Genomic DNA, 27418 nt, shown 5'->3' on the forward strand with positions numbered 1-27418 from the left:
TCTAGGTTAGAGAAATAACAGAACCGAATAGCTGGAACTAACTTTAAATATAGGTTACACAGACCCACATTTCATTGCTGAAAGAGATCTCAGAGATTGCCCTTATACTGCTTGATTTTAGACTAAAGTCTGGGAAGTTATGTGGCTAAGCCAATGTCACAGAGCATATTAACGTAAGAATTCAAGATAGGAATCCATTTGTCCTAAATCTTTGCCTAGTACTCCTCACGAGACCAGGACTGGAGCCCAGCCTTCTCCACAATGCACATACAGGGTATGTCTTATAACACAGGAAGGGCCCTAAACATGCTTACTACTACTACTACTACCAATAAACTGAATAAGTAATATTGAATAAATTTTCAATGAAATGAAATGAATTTCAGAAAGAAACTTAACTATGTACTTTCAGATACGCTGTCTCATTTAATGGGAACAAAAACTTCATACGTTTTGCGTTATATTCCCCAATTTCCAGTGTCTCTTTTAGAGTTGCACATGTCACAAGACAGTTTGGGTACCCTGCCTCAGAGTCCCTCTGAGAAGCAGTCTAGCCTTATAGCTCAGGGCTCTCAGGGGCACCCAGGTTTATATCTCAGCTCTGTCCTTACAGACTCTTTGATGGGGGCAGGTTATTCAGTCTTTGCCAAGGCTGATCAATAACGCAACAACGATGATTCTAAGAGTTTAAAACGGATAAGGACACCCTGACGTGGTGGGGGAAAGCTTGCCCTTGGTATTCAAATCAGATTGAGGCTGCAACTTCACTTTCCTCATCTCTGAAATGGGAATAAGGTTTACCTCACGGGGGTTGTGAGGATTCACCAAGAAAATCGCACACAGCCCGCACTTTTCTCCACGTCAAAGGAACTCAGCCGAAGCTCTTGCCACCTTTCGTCCCCACCCCATCCGGGGCCCCTCCTGGTTCCTGGTGGGCCTGCTTTCCTAGCCTACCTCCTTAACTCGCTCTTCGTTTTGTCTTCCTTTCTCTCCTCCCTTTCATCTCCTTCTCCTTCCGTTCCTTTTCTTTTGGGTGACCTTTTTAATGAGATGTAGAAAATGTTATCAGCAGGTTTATGAAAAGCGGACTGGCAGACGGATGATGTCACCAGGACACTGAAGAAAACTGTTTTGTGACCTCCTACTAAATGAATTTAATATTTATAAACTTACTTAAAAAAAAAAAAAAGAAAAGAAAAGAAAAGAAAAGAAAGAAAGAAAAGAAGCTTTCAGGCCTTCCCAGCACGCCGGTAAGGGAGGCAGCCTCGGGTCGTGCCGCGCATGCGCAGAGGCTGCCGGCCTCCCAGCCGCGCTCTTCGCGCATCTTCCCAAAGCGGACACCGCCTCCCTCCCGAGACTGCGCTCCGGGCCGCGGGCGAGCGCAGGGCGGGGAGGGGACCAGCAGCGCCCCACAGCGGGCGCCGTGCGCGTCACTGCGCGCTCCTCTCCCTGCACGCAGGTCGGAGCAGCCCCCGCCGGCGGCCAGCACGGCCTCTGCGTCCGCGTGCACCCGCTCCGCTTTCCCGTGGGAAGGTTTTTGCAGCCGTGGGCAGTGGGCCTCGAGTCTCGTGCTACTGGACCTGCTCCCTGCCCTGGGAAGGGATCAGCTGAGCCCGCGGAGCCGTCAGGGGTGTCTGCGTGGAGGCTTTGAACAAAGGCAATCCTGATCTGTTTTTGTTTTTGTTCTTTTCTTTGTTGGTGATGGGAGCTGGAAATTGGGGAGGAGAGAATTTTGCAGTCGTGAAAAGGCGTCTCCCTCATCAGTTACTTATTATTTCCCTAAAAGATAACAGAATTTTCCCAGAGCCGGAACCGGACTGGCAGGCAGGAGACCTGAGTTTGAGTTGAGCCTTTGCTGTGTGACCTGAAACCACTGAACTTTTTTAGTTTAGCTGGCTTTAGCTTTGTCGTTTTCTTTCCCCCATTGTTTAGAAAATGAGGATACTAATAATACCCCAGAGTGGTTGTAAGGATTACATACACGTGAACAGACTATGTGAACACATAATAGGTACTAGATAAATATTTGTTTTGAAATTATCGTAAGGAATAAGAGTCCGAGGAAACCCAAAGAGGGCAAGTGAGCATGCCAGCTGGAGGATGAGAGCCAAGGCTGGAACCAAGGTTTCCCGTTTCCAGCCTCGTGTTCCTCCCATTTCCTGCCCTCCATTGATTCTAACCTAGAGCACTTAACACATCGGGAGAAGAAAGACCCAGCTGGAATTCCTGGCTTCACCATTCTGAAGTTGAGGCATCTTGGGCACACTCTTATAAAACTTTTTTGTTTTATAATTTTGTAATTTGTTCCTCAAACATTTCAATGCCTGTAATGGACCTGCCAGTTACCATAGACGGTGCAGGGTACCCCAAAATGAGTAGAACATGATCCCTGACCTCATGGCATCATGTTCTTGCTAGAAGTCCTCATGCATAATATAAGCAAAAATAAATAACCAATCTGTGGCGATTATATTAATACAGCATGGTGGAAGGAAGAGTTCTGTTTAATGTCACGGGTGGGGGAATCCCAATGTCTCAACAGGGAGCACGGACTGGAAAAGTAACTTGGAACATGTAATCCATGTTCCACCTCCACCCCCTCCTTTCCCCCCATCCCTCCTCCAGCCCCAAGCTACTCTGTCTCAACCCACCCATCCACTCCCAGGGCTGATGTGTTCACTGCCCAGCCTGAGAGTACTGATGACTGACAGTTCTAAGCTGAACCCATTCCGGAGTGTTCTCAGCTGAAAGAATCATAAAGTCATGCTCCGTTCCCAACGGCAGCTCCCATTCGATGACTGATCTATGCAGAGTATTAAGGCTTACTCTCCTTTCAATTTGGGACAACTCTCTGGAGGGCCTTCCCAGCTTCCCGCTGGTAGGTTATGGCTGATGAGCTCAGGCCTGTGTGGGACTTCATTGCAGTCCAGTGTCTCTCCCTGCCCAATCCGGTTCATTTCACTTATTAAACCTTAGCAAATAAACCTCCTGCATGCAAATTTCCATCTAGGAATCTGCTTCTCAGAAAACCCCATCCTGAGACAGTGATAAAGTCAGATTGTGTTTTTGCAGCATCACTCTAGTGGCACTGTGAAGGATGCAGTCAGTAGACAGTGCCTATGACCAGTCACATCATAGGCAATCGCAAAACAGAGGGGAAGCCTGAAAGCAAGAATCCCAATGCTTGCTACTATCTGAATAAGAAATAAGAACAATCTGAATTAAGGAGTGAAGGTAAGAATAGAGAGAAGTTATTTCAGAAATATAATTGACGACAGATTGGGCTAGGTTAGGTGAAAGGGAAAGATAGCCAGACAGGACAAATTCCAGGTTTTGTCTTGGGCATCTCAAATCCATGCCAAAAATGCTGAACTTCTTACCGTCACTTATCTGAAGGTCTGAATGCTGAAGTCCACTAAAATATTTTTGGCCAAGCATAAAATAGCTGTGTAACTTCTTTCTGGACCAAATTTTAAGAATTTTGAAAAAAATTATAATTATAAGTTCGGCTCCCACATAAACAGAGATTTACCTTCTCTTTTGGGGATCCTTGATAACACAGGATGAGTGCTCAATAGCTATTTGTTGAATGAATAACAGGAAAGAGTCAACTATTACCAAGGAAGTGATTTGGTTTTCATTAGGGAAGATGGGGAGGCTAGCGCTGCATGAAGAAGACTAGGGCCATTATTGATTTTGGATCTATCCTTCTGGACAGCTGATTTTTACCTTTTTCTTGGGTCTTTTGTCTGTTTGCTTCACTCTAGTCTCATTGCAACAACTAGATGATCCTGTTGGGACCTAGGGACGGCCATATCATCCCTCTGCCTACAACCTTCAGTGGACTTTTCATCTCACTCAAACTGAATGCAAATTTACTGTGATTATCCACCTCCATTTGCAGCACTGCCCCCACCTCTCTGTTTATACTCCTCTCCTCTCTATTTCAGCTACTTTGGAGTCTTCCCTTTCTGGGCCCTTGCCTCTACTGTTTGCTCTGCCTAGAATGCCCTGTTAGCTCATCAAGATATAGCTCTCTCACCTCTCTCATACTTTTGCTCAAACTTTACCTTCCCAGAAACCCATGCCCTTTTACCCCACTATCTATCACTTTCTCCTGCTTTTTCTCCCTTTCACTTCTATAATTTACTTATTTCGCTTATTTGTCTGTTTCCTGTACTAGAACGTAAGCTTCCTATGGAAGACATTTTTTGTCTCTTGTTCACTGATCTATGATGATGACTTATAACAGTGTCTGGCATGTAGTAGGTACTCAAAAAATATTTGCTGCATGAATAAATGGCAACCGTACCTCAGAGAGTCAGTCTCATGATCTGCTGCAACTGTTTCAGTGGTGTCATACCAGGTTTTGGGCCCAAGCTTTAAGAAAATGGTAGCTTCAATTTCCAGTTTATTTGAGATGCTTGCTCTCAGAATTCAGCCACCATATTGGTAGAAGGCCAGAGAAACTTGTTGTGAGGCCTGTGGGATAAAGAACACAGGCCCTGGCTCACATAACTAAATGCTTGGGAAAAACAGAAGAACAATGAGGTCTCTGGGATGATGGAGATGCCTGAGAATGCTGCCAAGATTGTTCCAGCTTCATTTCAGTTTCTCTGTGTCAGCAGCTTCATTCTAAACTGAAGGGGCTTGAAACAGGACAAATTTATTGTCTCACACTTCTACAGGCTAAAAGTCTGAAATCAAGTTGTTGGCAGGGCCATGCTGTTTCTGACAGTTCCAGAGGAGAATCCTTCTCTGCCTTCTTCTAGGTTCTGGCGTTTGTTGCCAATCTTTGGTATTCTTTGGCTTTAAGTGAATCACTTTAGTCACATGACCATCTCTTCTAGGTGGCAGAAACATAGCTTCTGGAAGCTTCCAAGCTCACATTTCACAGCTACATCTTTAAAATGGGACAGAGACTGGCTTTTTATTGTCTCAAGTTCAAAAATCCTAGGGAGGGGATTAATTGGCTTAACTGGACTTGGGTGACCCTCTGTGAACTGAATGGTTTCATTGACAGAGTGGAGCATGAGAAAAGATGGCAGCTCCCTAACGAACAGCATGGTTGGGTGAGTGAGACAGAAGTACTCAGAGGACAAAACAATAGATGTTAACTAACATATGATAATTGACTCTTTGAGCAAAACTTTATATTTAACCAATATGTTAAACTCTAGAAATGTGCATGTTAGGCATTACCCATTAAAAATAATTTGCCTTTTAGAATGATTCATATGATACCCTTGACACAACATCTAGGAATGATACTCCATTACTTGTAACTGACATCAGTGAATCATTTTGTGTTGGCCAACATATTTAAAATGAAGCACGGTCACTAACAGTAATAAGAACTAACATTTACTAAAAGCTTGTTAACTGCAAGGCACTATTTTAAGTGCTTAAACATGTATAACACTCAGTTAATCCCCTCCACTAACCTTGGAGGCATGTATTATTATTCCCAGTTTACAGAAAACTGAGTCACAGAGAGGTTAAGTAACATACCCAATGTTACATAGCCTGAAAGAAGCCAACCTGGGGTTTAAATACAGTCGCTTGGCCTCAGAGCTCTTACCTTCTTCACAAATATACCTCAATTGTAATTCGAGACTTAAAACCTGGCCTATGATGAGTTTCATTTTTAATATTCTAATCATTTCACTTTCAATACCTAACAGTACCTTATTGAAATATACATTTAATTAACAAATATGTGGAGCAGAGTATTGGGCAAGGGTGAGTAACAAACTCGACAGGTAGGGGCTCCGTTAGTGACTGACTCGTCATCTTTTAGTGGATGACCTCAGCTACATTAAAGGCATTACAAAAAAATCACTGGGTGCCAGATGACATAATTGGCTCAAAATAAGGGATATGTAGTTTGATAAACACTATTAAATGCCAGAATCACATTCGGCCTGCTCAACACTGGAAGTGGTACTCTGCAACCAGAATGCCAGAAGTAACAGGAGATTCGCGGTTTTCATCTCATGTTTATGTTGGAGCATATGTCATGACACACATTTGTGATAAATTGTGTAAGTTAAATACGTCTCTGCTGTTTTATGTATGTGTGTGTTGGCAACTGTAGCTATAATAAAAAGATATCGCCATTTTTGTATTTGTACATAGCAGCTTGGAGCTTAGAAATATAGGAAAATCAAAGGAAATTATAAGGGCTTATTACCATGAAAGGAACTAAATGCAAATAGATTTAAGGAAAAGTTAATTTAGAAAACACATTTGGCACTCTGTGTGTGTATGTGTGTGTGTGTGTCTGTGTATCTGATTTAAAAAGATTACATGCAATTTTTAATCTGCCAAATTGACAAATTTTTTTAAAAAAGAGATGAAATAGTTTTTGTGAAAATGAAATTAATACTCTTGTAAACTTGTGATAGGAACATATATTGGCATCAAGATGAAATGGTATCATAATTGTTTTTAGAATTTGACCCTACAAGTCCATTACTAACAGTTTGTCCCAAGATCTTTGTTCAGGAATTTTTACTGTAGTCTTCTGATAGCAGGAAACTAAACAGCGAAAATATATGCCATTTGAAAGGTTAAATATCATGTTTTCAAAAAATTTTAGTGATCCAAGAAGGACATTACAGTATATTATAAAATGTAACAAACAGTATCTTAATTTTACATTTAGTTAGATATAAGTCAAATGTGTTTCTGTATCTGGGATTAAGGGAGGTTTTTATTTTCTGAATCTTTCAAATTACATTTCTTGCTCCATTAATTTTTAAAATGGAAGTGTAACATTCGAGATTTTATTTATTTATTTATTTATTTATTTAGAGGTGAAGTCTTGCTCTGTCACCAATGCTGGAGTGCAGTGGTGCGGTCTCGGCTCACTGCCTCCTGGGTTCAAGTGATTATCCTGCCTCAGCCTCCCAAGTAGCTGGGATTACACACACACCACCATGCCCAGCTAACTTTTGTATTTTTAGTAGAGACAGGGTTTTGCTATGTTGACCAGACTGGTCTTGAACTCCTGACCTCAGGTGATCCACCCGCCTCGGCCTCCCAAAATGCTGGGATTACAGATTTGAGCCACTGCACCCAATCCAGATTTTTTTTTTTTTTTTTTTTTTGAGCTGGTTGCCCAGTCTGGAGTGCCGTGCTGCGGTCTCAGCTCCCAAGTTCAAGCGAGTCTCCTGCCTCAGCCTCCTGAGTACCTGGGACTACAGATGTCCACCACCACACCTGGCTAATTTTTTTGTATTTTTAGTAGAGATGGGGCTTTACCGTGTTAGCCAGGATGGCCTTGATCTCCTGACCTCGTGATCTACCTGCCTCTGCCTCCTAAATAACACCCTCATGAAGTAACAGACTATTTCTACAATCGTAGAAAGATTTTTTTACTACCCTTACAGTCAATAATACCCACCCCAAAGGTAACCACTATTCTGACTTCTATTATCATTGATCAGTTTTGTCTGTTTTTGATCATCATTTAATGTCATCCTACAATATATACTCTGTCCTTGGCCTCATCTACTCAACATAATGTCTGTGAGATTCAAGTGTATTTTTGCATGAATTGCTCTGTAATTTTCTAAAATAAAGATTTATTTTCATTCTAATTGTTTTATAATATTCCATTGTATGAATATACCACAATATATTAATACTTTTACTGTTGAATAAAATTCTTGTACTTATCCTTTGGTCAGCAAAGGCCATTAGAGATAGATCTAGGGAAATAATTGCTAGGTTATAGAGTAGGCATACATATTTGCCTTTAGCAGTTTAGTGGTTTCTGCTTTTCCCACCCCTGTATAGGCCCCTTGGTCGAGAGTAATGACCACCCTAAGCCAATCTCTTACTTCCACACTATTTCCTTTTTCATGCGTCATGCAGAATGTTTGCACTATTGATCTTCACTATTCTGTGCTCTTTCCCCAAAACACGCCACAGCAACACAACACAATCCGCCTTCCCAAAAGCACACCCTTGAATTTCTGTTCATTTCTGCTTTACATCCAATGTAAAAATTACTCCAGTAACTCTAGGTACAATAGTTTTGTTGCTGTCAAATTTTACCTTTTACTTTTTTAAAAATCCAAATCTATTGGAAGAAAAGATAAGAATTTTCTCTTTTAAAAACTTTTATTACACATTGCTAAATGACATTGCACGATGTATTGCACACATCATGCGGTAAACAGCACTCCACAGTAATCCATACAATAGCTCATACAATCACCATCAAAATAGTTTGAAAACGATTTTTGTTTCATTTGTGTGTCTCTATATTCTTCCATGCAATCTGATTTCATAATTAAGATTACCCTTCCATTCTAAAACAACCAACCAAAAAGTAATTTTTTACAAAAGCCCAACCACAATAAAATGTCATTGGAACATTAAGAAAAGTCCAAAATTAGACTCTGAAATATTACAAGGTGTCCGTCTTTTGAAAGACTCGTCCCTAAAATTTGTGTGATGTGACACATGGGTTACTTTTACTGCCAGCAGTAGATGAGATTGTTCTTGCTAAGAAAGAGCAGTACATTTGCACATTGACTGAAAATTCTTGAGGTAATAGATTTTTAAATTTCACTGCATAACAAAACAAAACAAAACAAAATAAAAAAAACAAACAGAAAAACTTCTTAATTTCCAGGTCCTGTCCAGCAGGACCTACATGTTGGCAGGAAGGTTTTCTTTTCCTTTTTTTTTTCTTCCTCAAATATTTACACATATCTGCATATACAACCTGTCTTTGTCTTTTCTAAGCACATGGATTTTAATTATTCAACATACATTCATCAGGAAAAATGGAATTATATATTATGATACATAAAGATATAACAAAATCAGCATTTTTTTATAAAGCTAAAACAAAAGGCACATATCAAGAAGAGCAAAATATTATACAAAATGGCTTGATGTTGATAAAGCTCACTGGGAATGAATAACATGTACATAGCAGATGCCATGGTTCTCCAACATCTTTAAAAAAGTGTATTACTGATAAAATATTGCCAAGAGTAAGTTGTAAGGAATTGCTCAAATTCCTGAAGTACCATACAGTTACTTTTATTTTTAATGCTTTTTGTAAAGTAATTTTGTCCTAATTGGAGCTAGACTTAAAACTGAGAGCCATTTCAACTCCTGTTCTAAACTTAATTTGCATTTTTTAAATGGTTTTAAAGTACAGTTCAATTTTAATGGCTTTAATTTCTGGTGTTTAATATCCACTTTTATAGATTAGCTTAAAAATGAACAATAAATTTAAGAAAAAGGCATTGGCTAACCTGCTGTTCTAGAGAGAATACAGTAGATTAAAGTAGCAAATGCAGCCTATATACATCCCTAAAGATACACTGTCTCCTTAGCACTTTAAATAGAGGGACCAAAAAATACTCACAAAAAATATATGGCTCTTTAGATAAGAGATAAAGTTAAGTAAAAAAAATAAGGCACTAATAACATATAAATGTTATATACTTATCACACAAAGCACCATATGGAAGGTTAAAGGGATTACACATTAGTGCTACTGGAAAATAAGAACAAACACAGTTTCCCTGGCTTTTATTCACCAACTTCTTTTATTTTCAGTAATTAAAGTATAAATGCTAACATGATAGAAAAGTACATACTATGCTAAAAACACAATTCATGGAACCAATAGCATGAAATAATCACTTGGAAATAAGAAGTTGATTGCTCCAAAAAATGTAAAAATTAGGTTTTTAAGATACTCCTTATTTCCCAACATTTCACCTCAACAGAATGTTTCCTTTGCAATTTCTTTTGAGAGATTTCTGCATATCAATATTGTCTAATATAAAAAATTTTCCTCTATCTCTCTATTTCATAAAATATATTCAGGAGGATTTCTTCCACATAGTTTTGTGATTCACAAAACTAATAAAATGAAGAAAAAGTTAAAAAATAAGGTTGTGTAAATATTTTCTAGTATTGTTAAGAAAAAATCAAAGGACTCTCTTTTCAACCAGGCCCATTTTAAACATGAAAAATATGACGTACATTATTTGGAAAACGGTGGCAAATTTTATAGAAAACTAAAAAATATGCAATATAATGAAATAAAGATTTGGCACAAATTACTATTCATCTAATGATCAATAAATTTCTTTAATTTTCTGTTAAGGAGAATATAATTAAAATGGAATCTATTCTGATATTTAAATAGAAGATGGTAATAATTCCTTAGAACTGTAATTTCTTAACATACAGTAATAACAGATTAAACATCCAAATGTTTTTCTCTATAATATTTTACTCTATTTAGGATAAGAATGTATAATTTAATTGTCCCACAGTTTTGAAATAGATATACATTGATATATATTTTTTCATTAAAATGCCTTATAATTTTTGTCAAAAATCAAAGCAACTAGTTCTTTGTTAACATTTTAACATAACTGTAGTGTTCCGTCTATAGAAAATCATTTCTGTCATCTCTCAGAATTTGCTAGCTATTATGTTAATAATTGCTTCTAAAAGCAACAAAATTATCAATTAATTTTCAAATTAAAAATCTGTAACAGATTGTCCTTGTCAAGGTAAATGGTTATATATATATATAGACTAATTATTATTCTGTGTCATGTGAAACATAAGGTTGTTCTACTTTTTAAAATACCATCTAGAGGACTGTAATTGTGATGAAAATAATCAAATCATAAAAGTAAGCTACTGAGGAGTTGCCATATGACACTTAAAAAAGTAGGTCTTAGATGAGTTTGTTGTCAGCTGATAATGAAATTATGATACTTTAGAACTTTCATTATAAAGAGACATAAAGCAGCCTAATTTTCTATAAACTGAAAGAATTTAGATATTTATATCAAATATTTAGATACTAGCAGCTTAAAACTCTAAAAATATATTGGGACACGGAAGAAGTAATACGTCCATAAAAATGCGATTTTTCATCATTTGATTGGATCACTAAGAGTATTTCCTATACTGGGAGATGATGAGGCGAATATATCACAACTTTGCAGAGAACCAATGACAGCATAGCTTGCCAGCCACAAGAATCTAAAAGGACATTTTGGCAATTTCTGGAGCCCTTTAACACTCCAGTCTGTCTCTCCCTTGTAATTTTCTGTTATGTATTGAATTTATAATAAATATCTTGACTGTGACTTATATCTAAATCATATCAATGAAAAAGTCAAACACTTGCAAATGACAAATGTTTTCTCTAAAATAGGGCTAATATCAGTTACATTCAATGTGATCTACTTTAGAATATCAAAAATCTAACAACGTTCACAGAGTATGAATCCATGACTGAATCTTATATACAAATGCTATACTAAATAAATCCACCCCAAGTCCAAGTTGAAGGACTTTTTACTAAACGAAGACCATAAACCATAGCTGGAACCCTTTTTGAATAAAGAATGACCTGGGGTCAGGTTGGGTGAATGTCCACATATGCTTTCTATCCAACTAATATGCAAACACAATAGTGATCTTACAACAGTCATGAAGCAATTTCTGAAGCTTGGTTTTAGAGTATTATTAGGCCCTCTCATCCAACTGGTATCTTCATTTGCTTGACTTACTTCTTGGCAGAGGGCTAGGCAGTGTTCTCCAGCTCCTATCAAGAGAGAAAAGTGTTCCAGGCACTCCTGATACATTTCCGTCTACAGATAAAATAAGCCAAGGTATATCATGCTCACTATCAGAGCTAAATTCTGGAGTGCTTTCAGTTGAATTCACTTCATTACAGTGAAAGTAGTTATGGGTGGGTGAGACAGAATTTATCCCAACACTTGGCCAAGATGGAAAGAAGACTGCAGAGGCAAAAACCAAGGTAATTAGGAAATGCAAGAGAAAAAGGAGCTTGATGTTGAAGTACGTGGGTATCATTTCACAAGGAAAGTCATTTAGTATTAATGATGGAATAGAGTGGCACAATGTAGCACAGAATTGAAAAAAAGTATTTTCTATGTTAGCAAGTCTGAATAATTTAAGTGAAACAAAGTTAGATACACCAAATGAAACTTTTTAGAAGAAAAAAGGAAGTGACAAAAAAAGCAGTGGTATTATTTTGTGTATTCAAATAATATAATTTATTGCCTTTTACAATCATTATTGTTATTCTCAAAAGTCACTTCTTTAGCCAAAAAAATATATATATATGGCATGTAACGTGCATAATTACATTCTTTTAAAATTGGGAATATGTATAGGGATTTGTAAGGTATGTGATATAGTAAAGCTTCAGTTAATGCTCTAAAGAAGCATTGAGAATAGTCTCACACTACTGTGACTCTCTGTTTCTTGGATTTGGATGAAGTCAATTAGAGTTTCAGCCTTACAAATAATAACAATAGAAGTCCCACACAATGTTTGGCTATGAAATGTGTATTTGTTCTATTTTCAAAATCACAGTTATAAAGGAGTCCCACTGCAATTCTCTCTTAAAGGTCTGTATGATTGGTTTGCATCCAAAAGGTAACATTTCACAATTCTACAATACTCACCGAATTTTGGAACTCTGATTTTGTTCTGATGATACTTTAATGCTACTATAAAATTATTTCAGTTTTATCAAACTGAAATAATTGTGGCTATACAAATTCACAATGTGACTTTGAAGACAGGCACAGTAGGAGCATGCTTGTAATCCCAGCTATCCCAGAGGCAGAGGAGGGAGGATCGCTTGAGCCCAAGAGTTCGAGACCAGCTTGGGCAACAAGGAGAGACCACCCCGACCCCGTTCCAAAAAAAGAAAAGAATTTTGTAACTTATTTTCCATATTAGGTGAACAGTGTCATAATTATAACTTTAAATGCAAAATATGCTTAAACTTGGGATTGGTATACAAAACTCATAGTTCTGATTGATCGAATTTTTAGCCAGGGAGATTTCTTTTAAATAACTCATGAATTACAGAATTGCAGTTAAAACTTTCACTAGAAATTAACTTAATATTTAAAAAAAATTCCAATTAGATTATTAGGTAACACTTTATTATTATTTGGTATGTTTGAGGTCCTGATATCCAATTTCCAGGATTACTATAATTTCCGAAATTGCTACTTTTCTTCAGGTATGTTTTACTTGTTTTAAATCTTTAGCTTCTGATTCCTCCCAAATTTAAAGAGATGACACCTATTTGCTAATACTCTTATCCTACTGTCTCCATTGAAATACATGTGTCAGTTGCTTTAACTTTGTATACTGTCTCCATTGAAATGTATGCATTGATTGCTTTAATTATCATTATTTAAATGGCACAAGTATTTTAAAGTGCATTATGAAGTTTTAAGGCTATATTTATAACAGATATTAACACAAAACAATAAAGCAGACCATGGAAAATCACTTTCAATAGTTAGGAAAGATTTCAGCCACAAACATGGAAGAATAAAAATATAATCCAATGTGAAGACTCACATTAAGGCTTACGTGCAGCTTGCTTATAAAATTAAAATCTAAAAATGTTTTTCGGCATAAATTTATTTTTGTACTTAATAAAGTATGCCAATTAAGGTTCTAGAGGCCACTGACTTTTTGATAATTCTAAATGTAACAGCCAGTGTACAAGTGTAACATTAAAAAAAAAATTGCATTTAACAAGAGAGCAGCTGGATTGATGTCTTGGCAGATTTGCTCTCATTTGACAAAGGTCAGAAGGAATACTGATGATCTGCACATGCCAGAATGAATTTTTTGGCCCCTCCTGTCTCTCCTCTTTTTCAGTGAAGAGGAATAGTTAGAATAGCAGAGGTATAGAGAAAATGAGGTTGAGGAGGGGCACCAGTGACTGGAAATGATAACAGTGATTCATAGGCATTTTAGGAGAGCAGACGGTAATATATTTGGGTGGTAAGACTGAAAGATAAAGGATCAGTTGGAGCCTTGGGACTCAAGAGATAGTGGATGTTACAGAACAAGAATTTCCTGACAAGTGCCACTGAATCTTGATACGACAGCAGAGAAAGTACAATGAACGGTATCATGTTGTAACCTGACTTGTGTTTAATTATCTTTGATTGTTTTCTTATCTGTTCTACTCTTAGGCTACAATAGCACCTACGAGAAAAATCAAGGTGGTGGCAACATGATGTGGCTTGTACCAAAAGGTTTGACTCCTCTCTTCTTACTCCACATATATAAATTATTCCATAATTTATAATTATCCCATCAAATCACTAAATCGTACATGATCTAATTTATTTTTCTGGGAATTGTTGCGGGCATTTACAATTGCTGACATATTCTTTCCTACTTTTCACAATGGCATAATTAAGTTCCTCTGTCAAGCAACATACACAAAAATGGACAGTGTTATTAAAAATGTGACAAGTATCACCAATTTGGCTCAAGTATTTTATTTAAATCCCTCAAATTTTAAAATGAGGCAATCTAAAAGTCAATTCATCTTTCTCACATTATCTGACAGACATCTCCTCAAATTTTATTTTATTGGAAAAAGATTTCCTCCTGTAAGTTTTGGCAAGGTATTTGTTTGGCTAATCAGGTAGAAAGGAAATTATCCTTCAAACGATGATTTTCTTTAAAAATTATGCACTCCTGTACAATCTTTCTTTTTATTCAAAAAAGGGTCCCATATTATTCTGTGACCTAATCTCCTGAAATTACATTAAAATGTTTATTACAAAGATCTTGTAAAAAACAAATGTACAATCTTATGGATATGTTCACTCAAGGTGACAAAAATACATGCCAAAGGGTCCTCACTTTCTTTGTAACAGAGAAGTGAAAATAATCTTGTAGTCCATTCAACAGGGGACTAATTCAATAAATTAAAGTATACCCCTCCAATGGATTACGCAGTAATTTATTTTAAAAAATGAGGTAAATCTATTTAAACTCTTATGGAAAGGTATCTATTGATATATAATAAAATGACAGTCACAGCACAGTAAGAATATTTTTCTATTTGTATAAAATGAATAAACACACAGACACATACACAAACACACTTACTTGTATATTTGTAGAAAGTGCCTGCAAGGACACATAATAAACCATTAACAGTGGTTACCCCTAGAAAACAAGGGGTGGGGTGAGCAGAGAAAATTGTATTTTATAAATTCTGTATGGTTCAATTTTTTAAAGTAGTATATATTAAATTTACAATAAAAGCATATAAAAATGACAAGCCTTGGATAGAAAGACATTTATTTTATGTGCATGCTTCTTTTTTAAAGTAGTTTTTAGAATTTCTCCCAAAAGTTACTACTATTGTTTTACCTTCAAAGTTGGCACTGACATATAAATAATACTTTTAATTTTCTTCTCTCTTTTTGAGATCTTGATGGAACTTAGTAAAAAATTCACAAATAATCATTTTAAGTTACCAGCAGGGAAAGGCCTAATATATATCACCTAATATAAAAATGTATATGTTAATTTAAAAATATCTACTCAATAGAAAAATGAAAAGCCTGTGCAACACAGTGCACACTATTTCAAGCATTGATGAAATAGCCTTCACTGAAAATCACTTTGTAAATGGAATATTGGAAAGTTTTCCAAATAATATAAAAATATGTCCAAAAGATAAGTTATTTAAAAAAAGAAATAAAAATCCCTGAGTAGGCCAAAGATAACAGACACATAACCTAGAATATAGATTATCCAAGACCAAAGAGTATGTTATTCAGCCAGTTGGTACATACATATATGGCATATGCGTTCATATGCAGTTGTGGGAATATTTCATATATACCATACATATATATACATCATACATATACAGATCAGCTAGGTTTAGAGTTCATCATATTCACATATTGCCACACTAATGCCTAAGTTCAGGAAAGATGAATTTACAAAGCCTAAGTACTCTTATGACAGGCTAGAAATTCTCCTTCTTTCAGTCTTAATACTAGAACACCTAAAACAGGCACTCAATAAATATCTGTCAAATGGATGAATGGATGGATGAATTAAAAGATAAATTTGTGAAACCAGAGCATCACTTTTTTCTTGTATAATATTATGCTTTAAAAAGATGTTATTCACAAACCATAAGTGTCACACACTCTTCTTACTGGAAATAGACAACTTCCAGAAGCTGTAGTACAGAGATTCCATGTTATTTAGAAAGAGTGAAAGCATACTGGCTTGTTATTCAAGCAGGTAAACTTTACTTTATGTAAAACAAAAATAAATTTTCTTACACTCTGGAGGCCAACAAAAACAGATTACTCATGTTAATGCATGTTTTATCATATCATCTATTTCAAATCAGACAGGGTTGCCAACAAATAAATGTACATCTAAGACAAATGGCTAATTTTAAGAATTTTGAGACAATTAGGAGCTTTAGGCTTTTTAGGAGTCTTTTTTTCCTGTCTGCTGATTAACTTCTGTGATGAAAACAAAGGCATATCATAGTCTAGTTACTTGTCCATTTCTTATTTTTAAAGCTTTCGTAGGTTGAAAAAAACTTGCTGAAAATATTTCCTTCACTTTTTTGTTTCCTTCTCTAAAAGCAGTTGATATTTCAGATAAACTGATAAACATAAAAGTTTTCAAACTAACTCCTCCATAAGAGGACACCAAAAAAATATACATGTTTGAGCAGTTAAGAAAAAAATCTTTCAAAACTTGTATTGTTTTTTATGAAAAACCTTGGGAACAAATAAAAAAGAGAGGAGGAGACAAGAGAGAACAGGGTTAGGATATTAAATGATGTAAGACCTTGACCTAAAGCAGAATTATCTATAATTGTAAGTTGGGTGAAAAATTAGCAGAACAGGATTTTTTTTAAAAAAGGCTTAAGCAGTTCTTTATAGCAAACTTGTTTTTTGGATTAAATAATCCCCATGTGAAGGATCTATCTATAGAGTGAAGCATCTATTCCAAAATACATTTTAAAAAGACTGAATATTTGGGTCTTGAAAATTTCCTAAAAGCAGAAAAAATTAGCAGAATAGGATTTTTTTTTAAAAAGGCTTAAGCAGTTCTCTATAGCAAACTTGTTTTTTGGATTAAATAATCCCCATGTGAAGGATCTATCTATAGAGTGAAGCATCTATTCCAAAATACATTTTAAAAAGACTGAATATTCGGGTCTTGAAAATTTCCTAAAAGCAGCCAGTTTTGTCAGTTTACAAAGCTTAATACTCCTTGGGGTGATGTTGCACAAATTTCTGTGTGTGTGTGACAAAAAGAAAGAGCAAGAAATAGAAAAGGTCAGCATCGAAATAGCCTGTTGTCTACATTGACTTTAATTCAATACATTGCCAAATTACGTCCACAAAGGAACCATCATCTTTCAATAGGTCTATGAAAATGTGGAAAAATAGTGTAGCGGTATGGAACTGGATAAATACAAGGTTATTAGGCCTAGTTTTAATACATATTTATATATACACACACATTCACACCTCTACACATATACACTTCAGTAACTTAGTATTCTTCTCATTAATTTACTTTCATTCATTCCCTTTTGGACATTGAGGCTTTTAACATTTGATGGATAAAGGAATTATACTGCTTGGGCCACAGATTATAATAGGTGCATTCAGTGAACTCTTATCTTCTGAAAAGTGGCCTTGCTTGTTGGTACAGATGGGACTTCAGCTATTCATACCAAGTCTCACAAGATGGCCTGGAAGGAGGTGCAGAGTTCAAAGACAGTCCAAGCAATTCTCAGAAGAGGCGTGCTCAGAAGAATTCTGAGGATAACTGTTCCTAAAGTATCTTCTTCCAAGAACCACAAAGGGCAGAGTTATGATATAGATGTTTATAGTTTATGAAAGTGACCATTTTTTAAAAGCAGCAGCAATTTGTTTAGGGAAAGGACAGGATACCATGTTGGGAGTGCACCATAGCTAGAGGCATTATGGCCCACGGAGAATCACTGGGAGATGAGATGGTAGAAGGTTCCTCTCAGTATTTTTCAAGATGTGACTCACAGATGGGTGTACCATTCTATATCACTCCTACTCAAACCAGCTTATTTGGATGAAATCAACTGCATTTTACCAGTGCATACCTGTCCGTGATCGTTTCCTCTGTTTTTTACAAAGGCAATAGATAGGAAATACAAATAAACCTAGGGATAAAAAAAATTAAAGTTAGTTAGGATGAAGACATTTAGGTTTTCCTATTTTAAAATGTTCTCATTTATTTGCAATGTATGAACATGAAAAGAGAAGACATCTATGCTATGAAATGTATCTACTTCTACAAAATTCTTTAATATTTTTCTTTAATTCTTTAATTAATAATTCTTTAATATTTCTCTTTAGCTTTTCTCCCCTTTTAACACCCTCGGTGATGCCAGTTTAAATTGGAATAATGATTTCTATCAAAATATCAAACCTTTGGTTTGAATCTTCTTTACTGTCCACAGTCATATCATTTGCACACTATGACAGTCACACTTGTTTCAGGCAGTATAGCATATTACTTAACAACACAGGCTGTGGAGCCAAATGTTAAGTTTGAGTCTTGGTTCTACCACTTATGAGGTCCTAGTAAGGCTTTATTTCCTCAACTGTATAATAAAGATAATAATATTTCCTCAACTGAATAATATAGATAATACTATCTATTTCATAATGTCCTAACTCATATGCAAGAACTTAAATGCCAGATACTTTACAATTCTATCTGTCCTGCACATGTATTAATTGCTAAACACAAGTTGACATATGAAAATAATTTTATTTAGCAAAAAAAAAAAATCCATCTAGAATATGGAACAATGACCAAAGCAGACTTTATCTACAGCATTTAGTTTAAAATTATTAAAGCAATAGTTCTCAGCATATGGCCCCTGAACCAGCTGCATAAGAATCACCTGGGAACTTTTTAAAAATAAAAATCCATGGACCTTTCTCCCATACTGAGTCAGAAACTGCAGATAGAAACCAGCAATCTGGGTTTTATCCAGCCCTCCAGCATATTCCTAAAGCATGCTACAGTCTGAAAACCACTGCTTTAAAATACATATTTTAATATACTTGCATAAATAAAACTGTGCAAATCACTGCAAGGTTTTCTATTTGTCAGTGCTCAAGTGTATGCTGGGTATATGCTCCTGTGCACACTGACATTACCTGATTTTATCCATGGCATCTTTTACTGGACCAAACCAAACACATAGGGTGAACCAGAACTTCTTTTCCTTGGTGCTTCAACCTGAACTCAGAATTAGAAAATTTGGATTCTATTCCACTTGCCTCCTTCCCTAAGATACTAATTCTATTAACTTTGTATCATAAAAGGGTTAATAATGCTTTATAAGATACGTAACTCAGAGTGGTCATAGACTGAAAAATTCATACTAACACATCCTACAGGAAACACGCTCCTTTGATCTTTTAAATGATATTCTGGTAATCTATCTAAAGGAGGCATATAATAGAAATTATGTCCACTTAGTAATTGATTTGTATTATTACATTTACACTCATATTCTCCCTATGGCCCTCAGAAAATTCTAATCTCAGGTACATGAAATATTTCTTACCGATTACAACTGCTATGGCCCCTAGTGCCAATCCCAAAACCATAATTAGAGGTGCAATGAATAATTTTCCAGCTGGAAAACAAAAGGCAAAATAATTTCAGGAGTCTCAAAACTAACTTGCCACATAATAACAGTGATGCTTTTTAAATAGCACAGTATGTATTATTTTTTAAGTAGTCTGATTACATTTAAGGCTGTATATATCTAAGAAATGTATCAGTATTAGGTATAGAACAGATATACACATGTAAGTTTAGTAACTTCACCAAAGTCCTGAGCACATGCACCAAACATCTCATAAATCACTTATCCTTCCCAACCAAAAACATTCCAAAACATCTGGCTCACTGCGTTCTACCCGGACAATTCATCTTTGTGCTTTTCCTTAAGATCCTTTCCATTTTCAATGCTTGCAATGCTAAAAGATTAAGCTGTGCATTTTGAGTTGGTAGGAGAAAACCCAGTTATCTTACAACATGGAGAGCTGCTAGGCCCTATAGAGGGCTTCTGTTCAAGCCCACACCTAAAGAAGTGGTTTGTTTACATCCTGGGTCCAAAGAAAACTAATGATATGAATGCCTACCAGACTGAACTACAAATGGGACATTTTAAGATGTTAGAGTAAGCTACTAATATATATACAATACGTTGAAAGACACTCAAGTAAATCATTTTAACAAATTGAAAAAGGAAGCACTTATAAAATAAGAAGGGTAAGTGCTGGTAAGGATGTCAAGTGGTATTAACCAGCATTTTATTTTCTAAATAAATCATTAAGCAGTGATGATAAACTCTTCTCATAAGTATACATGGCAGAGTCCACCATCACAATCCCACTGACTTTGAAAGACACAGCCACAAAAAAGAGCAATAATAAATAACATGTTGCTATTGTATTGTAAACCTTAAGGCAGGCATCCCCAAACTTTTTACACAGGGGGCCAGTTCACTGTCCCTCAGACCGTTGGAGGGCCACCACATACTGTGCTCCTTTCACTGACCACCAATGAAAGAGGTGCCCCTTCCTGAAGTGCGGCGGGGGGGCCGGATAAATGGCCTCAGGGGGCCGCATGCGGCCCGTAGTGTCGTTTGGGGACGCCTGCCTTAAGGATATAACACAGCTTCACAGCTGCACAACTCAAATGCAACAAGAGATGAGAAACAGAAACTCTGCAGTAGACTCATATTGCAATTTAAGAATGAAACAGTAGCACCATTCTATAAATTAAGGACAGTAATTTAGAATAACCAGTTACATTTAAAAAAAAAGAAACATAATACAGCCATTTGTTGGAAGTTTCTCAAAACAAAGTAACTTTTTTATTCTTAAAGAATGATCTTTGGAACCAGATGACCATACAGGTATACAATACTGTTTTAAATTTCTAATTTAAAAACATCTCCATTCAATTAGTAGTATGTCTAGACATGAATTTTGTTTATATTTTTCACCAATGACAGAATCCAAGTACGTAATAAGTCCCACTGAACAATTATGTTTAGTGCACTCTTAAAGTGATGCTTAAGAGTTTAGGATATAAAAGCACATGTATTTTAAAAGAATGTGTTTTTCTCCTTTGCATATAGATCAGTCTGTTCATTCATATTTCCTTTTTAAATAATTATCAGTACATTTTTCTAATACTAATAAAACATGACTACAAAGTAACAGCATTGATTTTCCTTTTCCTCTCAAACATCACAGAATTCAAGAAATCAGATAGGAAATAAACTTACTCCAATTATGCAATCCATGTTCAAAACATGTTTACATCTACTTTTGAAACCGTCTTAAGGGACTAAGCATACTATCCCTTATTCCTAAATTAGTAACACTGCTTTAAAACATCATTTTCAATTGTTAAAATAATATTCTATCATATCCATACATCATATTTTATTTAAGTTTTCCTATACCTTTTCGTTCCTTTTTTACTATTTTAAATTATACTTGCACATCAACCATTTTCAGTCTATCTAGATTTTAATGTTTTAAAATGCACTTCACATTAGTATCAAATTTCTTTGCAAAAAGAATTGTCCAAAATTTTCAATTCAGTAAGTATGAAAGTGAGTATTATTAACTTGATTAAACATCTGCTAACTAATGATGAGTTTGCATCTCATTTTGAGAATGCTGACTTACATTTCTGTGACAGCTAATAACACTGAATATTTCTGACCATATGTATTGGCTACTTGTATTTCTTCAATTCTGGCCCCAGGCTTATGATTTTTTTTAAATTGAGTATTTGTTTCTGGAGAAGGCTCCATTGCTTTTGTTTATATAAATTAATTGTCATCTAGAAATCAATTGAAGACCTAGTCTTTAAGATTATATGACTTAAAACTTAGAATTTTTGTATGGAGTAATATGAGAATTTAAAATTTCTCCTCGGCCACTTTTATGCCCAGTACCATTCCTTTAATAATCTACCCACCTGCCACTGTGGAGATGCCCCTGTGTCAGACTAATCATCCCCAAATCTCTCTTCTCCCTTATAATATAGGAGCAGAACATTTGATCTCTAGCTGGGCACATGGTTACACGGAATGAAGACCATATTTCCCACCCTTCAGCTGCTTCAGCTGTGAGAGAGATGAAGTCCCTTTCTCTGCCTCTGGCCAAGGACCACATGAGGCTGTATTCCAAGACTGAGGCAGCAAGTTAGGTTAAATCACACAAGGACAGTAGGTGCGAGTGCTTTCCTATACTCCATCTTCTCTCTGAAATGGCAGGGAGTATGTAACTTTACAAATCACAAAATTACTTTTCCTGCTTTTTGTGGGGATGGGGAGGTAGGACCACTTTACTTGTAGATTTGGTCCAATAACAGAGGCAGCTGTGCTTGGGATGGGGAAAATACATGTGGATGAGAGTTTATCTTCAAGCCAGCTGCTCCCTCCTTTGTCAGGTTTAACCTGATGCGATTTTATGTACACACATGCAAGTGTACCCACAAAAGACAGGCCAGAAAGGAGGCTGGGAGGTTGGGCCTGTAAGAGGTGATTAGGTCTTGAGATCAGAGCCCTTATGAATGGATTAATACCACTACAATGGTAGTGTGTTGGTTATCAAGGGAGTGGGTTCCTGACAAAAGGGTAAGTTCAGCTCCCATTTTCTCTCTGTCTCCTGTGCTTGCCTGCCCTCCAGCCACGCAGCACAAAGGCCCTCACCAAATACAGCCACTGGATCTTGGACTGCTCAGCCTCTAGAACCATGAGCAAAACAAATGTCTTCTCTATTTAAAACAAAGAATGGGCCGGGCACGGTGGCTCAAGCCTGTAATCCCAGCACTTTGGGAGGCCAAGGCGGGTGGATCATGAGGTCAAGAGATCGAGACCATCCTGGTCAACATGGTGAAACCCCATCTCTACTAAAAATACAAAAAAATTAGCTGGGCATGGTGGCACGTGCCTGTAATCCCAGCTACTCAGGAGGCTGAAGCAGAAGAATTGCCTGAACCCAGGAGGCGGAGGTTGCAGTGAGCCGAGATCGCGCCATTGCACTCCAGCCTGGGTAACAAGAGTGAAACTTCGTCTCAAAAACAAACAAACAAACAAACAAACAAACAAACAAAGAATGGAAGTGAACACCCTGCCATAATAAAATTAAAGGAGGCACTGAGGTAGAAAATAAAATAACAAAGCAGAAAATATAGTGATTTTGTGTTTTCAAGTTGCTTTCTGCATAGATTTGCAAATAGGTTCTATCTCAAAACTTAACTTGCAATTAATTTTCTCATAGTATTAGAGGTTAAGGTTAAATTCCCTAGTTACCCCTCTAATACCTGTTTAATACCTTATATTGGTCATATAATTATAACCAATTATACAGTTATAACATCTACCATATTTGCAAATTAAGAAGCGGTACACAGTGGAAAATCATTAAAAGCAGTGCTGACTATTGAATACTATTGGCTGTGGAAACTTATGTTCAATTAACCTCAGGAAGAATATTTTTATAAAGATCACATAGACTTTAGAAAATGATGGCATTGGTTTCCATATGTGAAAGTGCGTTTGAATATATATGTTCTTTTACCTGATAGAATCTATCACTAACATCAGCTTTGTTCTGATCAGCTATCATACACTTCTAAGGAGGAAGATGGTTCACAACAGTCATGAAGTGACAAAGGGCTAAGGAGAGATATAAAGACTTTCCATAAAGTAACTGGGCAAAAGTAGGAAGGAAAAGGAAAATGTGAAAGATAATAAAAAGGATTGCCATGTAGGCAATCAGAAACACTGCCAGAAAAGGAATTTTAACAGACATCTATGTGATGAAAAAGAGGATGGTTCCATCCCAGAGCAGAAGGGAATAGAATACATTCCAGAGGAGTAGAAGAAGAAACGTTTGGTCAAAGAACTCCGTATTACCCAAAGCCAGTGGCGTTTGGCCAGAGTGATTTGTCTATGGTCAGCTGCCTGTTTCCATTTGCATATTTGTGTGCCAGTGTGGGAAGGGGTTGTGTAACTATGTGTTGTTGAGGAATAGGGGGTAAAAAGTCAATCCACAAAAGCATTTTCACTTGGATAATTATACTGGGGTTTGTATGCACTGAGGGCATTTGATACTTATTAATTATATTAACTGTTACCTATTAATGATTAAAACAATGAAAATATATACAACTTATCAATTATATATATATTTAATGGGACTCTATTACAAGGCTCTAAAAGGTGGATATTCCCCCCACCTTCCTAGACCATGTTCCATGCTGTACTGTATTGCATGTCCTCCATGAATGGGTAGAAGATATGTATAAGACTTGCTACTGGATATTGTCCATTACAAAAATAAATGTGACACTGTCCCTCTTCTCAAGTGGCTTATGATAGGGTTTCAGAAATTTAAGAGGCAAATAACCTCAGATTTCTGCATGTAATTAATAATTTGCTTTTTCAGACAAACTCTACTTGCTCATTTAAGTAGTGTCCTGCTAACAAAATGTAAGTTTTAAATTTTAATCTTAAAGGGTGAGAGAATATCCTCCTCTGAATACTGGGCACGTGGCAAGTGATCTAAATTATCATGGCTGCACATTTCTTTTTTTTTTTTTTTTGCCCCCCATCCCTGGCTGCACATTTCTAAGTTCTATTTTCATGACTTAATTCCCAGGGAAGATACACATAAGCATGTCAGACACTCACCACAGACTGACCCTCGCACTAATCTCCTTAAATGAGGTCTTTCCGGGAGGTAGCGATATTTGCATCCAAATATACTGAGGTTTGATGTGTGGTCTCCAAAAAATCGGAGCTGGCGGTACCTCTCCCCACATCGATAACAAAAATTAGTGTTACATTGTGAGCAGGTCATGTGGTCACATCCTTCAGTTCTCTGGATGTGGATCTGTATCAGCAAGAGAGGGAAAGAGAAGGAAAGGGTTAGTTGAGTTTTTAGAAAGTAAAACTGCAAATTTTATGGAATGACACTTATGAGTTTTACCAAAATAAAAGTCTCTCATAGCACTCCTGAGGCTGTGAATTTGCTTATAATCATACCCTCCAAGATTATATTTTTACCAAATACCTTCATATGTGCAAAGCTTGATAATATTCAGGTACTCAAGCTGTTGGCTTATCTTGACCAATATAAAAACAAATATATCCCAAGGAAGACACATTTATCTTTTCAGACATACACCTAACTCAATGGTTAGGAGAAAATATTAAAGGCTTTGAAGGTATATTTTGCTTATGCTATGATCAGCAAGAATGAGCCAGCTTAGGGGAATAAGCAGAGATAAAGAGCATTCCTTAAAAGAAAGGCTTATATAAAAGTTTTTGTGAATAAATATTAAAACAAGCAGAAGTCTCTATTTGTTGAAGGAAATGATAGCAGATATAAATGTATGCAATACCATTTTATTTTCCAGTTCTATATTATTTATAAATGTGTTGTTTGTAGATTTGTTTGTATAATGCCATCTGTGCAACTAAGCACCTTTCTCTATTGTTACAAAAGGTACATGTGAACACACTTTAAGTATCATGTAACAAGGATTTCATTTTTGGACAGTTCACCATATACGCAATGTGGTAGTCACTGCTTCAAGCACTGAGACCATGTTATAATCAAGACATTACTCTTTGAGATAAAATTGGACACTCAACTTTCTCATGGAAAGATACTGTATATAAATTAGAGCCATCTTTATCTGTGCACACTTCACTGCATGAATAATCGTAAGACACCTTAACACAGTTTAACCTAACGTTAATCAAAAGAAATAATATTTTGGTTACATTGCTGATATGGTTTGGCTCTGTGTCCCCACCTAAATCTCACCTTGAATTGTAATAATCTCCACATGTCAAGGAGGGGGCCAGGTGGAGGGAACTGGATCATGAGGGTGCTTTCTTCCATGCTATTCTTGTGATAATGAGTGAGTCTTACAAGATCTGATGGTTTTATAGACATCTGGCATTTCCCCTCCTGGCACTCATCCTCTCTCCTGCTGCCCTGTGAAGATGTGCCTTCCACTAAGATTGTAAGTTTCCTGAGGCCTCCCCAGGCAGGTGGAACTGAGAGTCAATAAACTCTTTTCTTCATAAATTACCCAGTCTCAGGTATTTCTTCAGAGCAGCATGATAATGGACTAATACAATTGCCAAGCTTTCCTGTTACTAAAATGAGACCTCCTAAAAACCATCTATTTCACTACGGCAGGGGTGTCCAATCTTTTGGCCACACTGAAAGAAGAACTGTCTTGGGCCACACATAAAATACACTAACACTAACGATAGCTGATGAGGTAAAAAACAATTGCAAAAAAAGCTCACAATGTTTAAGAAAGTTTACAAATTTGTGCTGGGCTGCATTCAAAGCTCTCCCGGGCAGCAAGTGGCCTGCAGGCTGGACAAGCTTGCACTTGAAGGAGGTACTTGGTCCATTCGAGTCACCTCTTCACTCATTCATACATGAGTTCTTTGCTTAGAACTCATATTTAACATGTTCCCGGTACCATTTTGATTAGTGCAAGTTTCTATTCATTATGTTGTTTTGGGTCTAAAGTGTCAGTCAACATTTTAATGCAATGGGAATTTTACAATTAACAAGGGTGTCAAATCCTTCAGTAGTTGTTTGACTCATTAGTCAAGCCTTGGCCACAGGCCACAGCTTTACATATTTCATCTAAAATTATCCTTTCCCTCCACTATTGCACTGTATTGACTTGAATTTCTGCAGTAGTATAGTTATGACTGCATTACAAATAACTGGTCAGTGATTATGAAGGTGGAAAAAAAAATTATCCAGGAAAAAGAGAAGAGCTCTGTGAAAGGAGAAATGAAAAGGTTGAGAGATGAAAATTTTTCCTTACTTTAAATTATAACCTTGTTGTATAGGTCTTAGGAATAAAAAATTGAAGTTGCTAACTCCAAATTATGAGCAGTGTTTCAGTTTTACGGATTAAATAGCTAAAATGTAAAGCTGAAATTTAAAAGAACAACATGAATTTCAAAAGAACTCATGAGGCTGCTTGTAAAATAATAATAGCTATTAATCATAGCAATCATAAAATTTTTATTTAAAAAATAACACCTCTTTCTCTTCCCCCACACCCCTCATCTTTTTTTCTTCCTATCTGTCTATCTTCTGTCTGTCTACCGACCTAACTGGAGAGTTTCTTGGTGACTGTGACCATTTTGAAGAAGTAATAAAGTAGAATGCAGTATATTACAGGCAGGCACTCATACATGGGGAAATGAAGGGACCAAGAAAGAAAAGCTTGCCAATTGACTGGCAGGAGTTCAAGTATTCAAAATTGTCAGGTGAACTGGAGGTGAAATGTCCATTCATTTTCAGTGGCTGATTGACAACTGGCAAGTAAGCTTCAACCTTACAGGGAGGTTGAAAAGACCACGAGCTTTGACTTCACAAAGCCCTGTGTCTGAATTCTAGCTCCACTAGCGGTTTAAAAAGAA

The 27418-nt window shown here is 36.4% G+C and overlaps 1 protein-coding gene across 2 annotated transcripts in view; it reads right to left on the reverse strand.

The window, feature by feature from the left end:
• Positions 1-6651: 6651 nt before the first annotated feature.
• The window catches only part of RNF217 (ring finger protein 217), a 129606-nt gene continuing 108839 nt past the window's right edge, over positions 6652-27418 (reverse strand). The window contains exons 4-8 of one of the 2 annotated variants that reach the window (XM_074397518.1): positions 24641-24842; positions 19478-19549; positions 17996-18055; positions 14971-15030; positions 6652-11608 (exon numbers count right to left, since the gene is read on the reverse strand). In XM_074397518.1, the coding sequence (XP_074253619.1) occupies positions 11316-11608; positions 14971-15030; positions 17996-18055; positions 19478-19549; positions 24641-24842 (687 nt within the window). In that variant the 3' untranslated portion in view covers positions 6652-11315. Of the gene's footprint in view, positions 11609-14970; positions 15031-15269; positions 18056-19477; positions 19550-24640; positions 24843-27418 lie in introns of those variants that run through there. The other variant, XM_003932377.4, reaches the window with a different exon arrangement.

Source organism: Saimiri boliviensis, chromosome 4 (assembly GCF_048565385.1).
Source record: "Saimiri boliviensis isolate mSaiBol1 chromosome 4, mSaiBol1.pri, whole genome shotgun sequence".
In the NCBI taxonomy this organism is placed as follows: Eukaryota; Metazoa; Chordata; class Mammalia; order Primates; family Cebidae; genus Saimiri; species Saimiri boliviensis.